The sequence below is a fragment of the Scylla paramamosain genome, chromosome 32, assembly GCF_035594125.1.
Source record: "Scylla paramamosain isolate STU-SP2022 chromosome 32, ASM3559412v1, whole genome shotgun sequence".
NCBI classification, from domain to species: domain Eukaryota; kingdom Metazoa; phylum Arthropoda; class Malacostraca; order Decapoda; family Portunidae; genus Scylla; species Scylla paramamosain.
Window position 1 is genome coordinate 8,166,255 of NC_087182.1, and position 2,500 is coordinate 8,168,754.

A 2,500-nucleotide genomic window follows, 5' to 3' on the forward strand; every position below is an offset into this window, starting at 1 on the left:
GTGTTATTCGAATGAAGTCACAAATGTAATTTTGTTATTAGTAGCTTTACCTTTTTATTGACGCTTTGAACTCTCATAAGGACTATTCCAAAGCTCACTGAGGTTAATAAGCGGGTTATCATGTGTGTTTACCCAACAAATAATAAAGAATCCTTATCTAATTATCACTACCAAGGTAGTGTCTTGTTTGACGTGGGCGTCCATGAAACGCCACCTGCCTGTCTTTAGCCAATATTATCAAGTCGAGCACTTTTGTAACTCGTGGAATATCGTCTAATAAGTTGTCCATATAATTTATTATTTTTTTCTTCCTCTTGCTCATCGGTCTTCTACCCCTAAGAAAGTCTAGTTATTTCCATTAGAACCTGTGAAAGACGAGTTCAGATGCTGAATTGTTTGAGAATACTAACCCAGCTTCTCCTTGCTTGACTTTTTAGAGGGAAGGCGATCTGTGGTGTATGACTTTCGTTCCCATAGTGACTCGAAGGGGCGAGTGAAGCAGGATCTGTAAGTGGCTGGGAAATAAAGTTAGACTCGTGATAGGCAACGAGAAGGAGGTTAAATAGCGAGAGACGCGGAGAGATCAGTGAGTTCAAGAGCTTCATTACCAGAGGCTTGGAACGATGTCATTGCAATTATATATCTTCTGTTCAAGGTTGCAGGACACTTGTTTAAGGTTCTAAGTTCATGGTATTAAAGGAACACACACACACACACACACACACACACACACACACACACACACACACACACACACACACACACACACACACACACACACACACACACACACAGAGAGAGAGAGAGAGAGAGAGAGAGAGAGAGAGAGAGAGAGAGAGAGAGAGAGAGAGAGAGAGAGAGAGAGAGAGAGAGACGAATTAAAAGTTAAGCGATATTGTTAGTGTTCTGATTTCTCTCGTGATATTGCAGATGATGTATCACATTTGATTTTTTTGTCCGACCAGCTGCACATTTTATCATTCTCTCTCTCTCTCTCTCTCTCTCTCTCTCTCTCTCTCTCTCTCTCTCTCTCTCTCTCTCTCTCTCTCTCTCTCTCTCTCTCTCTCAATCTCTTTTTATCTCTCATATATTCCTTTCCTATCTGAGTATTGACCGCACTGCCAATCGGTCAATATCTTACAGTTTTTTATATATTTTTTGTTTATATCTAGATTCCCATATAATTCCCATCGTCTGTGCATCTCCCGTTCTCTTACCTTCAGGGTGTTAGTGCTGAGTCATTCATAAGCTTCATAAGATTCGACAAATTTATGGACGAGGGTGATAGGTGGAAACAGGTAGTTATATTTCATACAGGAACTGTCACTTGTAGGACTGATGGTTTCTTGCTGCTTCTCTTATATTCTTATGCATATTCTGCACACTGCACACTGGTTAACACCGCAAAATAACGTGAGATATCCGTGTTTTTATAATTTCTCAGGCCGCTCACCTCAGCTGGACGAGCGCGCCTAAAGAAAAGGTGAACATGGCTGCCTTTCTTATGTTCCTATCTCCGTTCAGGTGTCTCGAGAGGACGGTGGAATGTATCAGTGCTTGGCCAAGAACGACGAGGACGCTGCACAGGGAGCCTCGCAGGTCGACTTAGGCGGTGAGTACCAGAGTGTGTGTCTATGCGAGCGTGTGTTGTGTTAGCTTTTGCCTCTCAGCGGAGATTATAACTTGGTTCACGTGACTTTTTTTTATCTGACGCTTCGTGGAATGTAAAAGCTTATTCATTTCGCTCCGTCCGTCCTGTGTGTGTGTGTGTGTGTGTGTGTGTGTGTGTGTGTGTGTGTGTGTGTGTGTGTGTGTGTGTGTGAATTTATCGGTTTGTTTGTTTAGTTTATGTGTTTTAGTTTTAGATGGATTACTTCTTTTTATTTATTTTTTTTTGTAAACTGGTTCTATATTTACTCACCGTTTTATCTTTTTTTTTTTTTTTCTGGTGCGTTACCTACAGTGAAGTGACGGCGTTAACCCCAAGTTATGATGACGAGCAGAGAGCGAGAGCGAGAGAGAGAGAGAGAGAGAGAGAGAGAGAGAGAGAGAGAGAGAGAGAGAGAGAGAGAGAGAGAGAGAGAGAGAGAGAGAGTCTTCCAATATTACAAGGAAACAGGGCTCTGACTTTCTTAAATCAAGCCAATTTGTGTTCCTGTGTTATATTACCTAGAAGTAAGAAAAGGTGTGACCATGAGAGAGAGAGAGAGAGAGAGAGAGAGAGAGAGAGAGAGAGAGAGAGAGAGAGAGAGAGAGAGAGAGAGAGAAATTGATGTATAAGCACGGATATAAAGTGCAGACAGTGAAAGGCACGAAAGAGATGAATGGGCAGGGAGAATGTCACACAAAAATAGGAACAGACAGAAAAGAGACGTAATAACACAAAGATAAACACACGAGGCGGGAAACACTGCGCTCCATAAAATGAGAAAACAGCATGTGAAATAAAAGAATCGGGCGCGTTTTTAAGAGCATAATGGACGGATGGACAGACGGACAG

General features: G+C 42.0%; 1 protein-coding gene across 1 annotated transcript in view; it reads left to right on the forward strand.

Annotated features, from left to right (window-relative positions):
• Positions 1–2,500, forward strand: part of LOC135089169 (cell adhesion molecule Dscam1-like) — a 181,000-nt gene that overhangs the window by 124,676 nt on the left and 53,824 nt on the right. Inside the window, exon 9 of the mRNA XM_063984467.1 lies at positions 1,525–1,612. Within this exon, the coding sequence (XP_063840537.1) occupies positions 1,525–1,612 (88 nt within the window). The remainder of the gene's footprint in view (positions 1–1,524; positions 1,613–2,500) is intronic.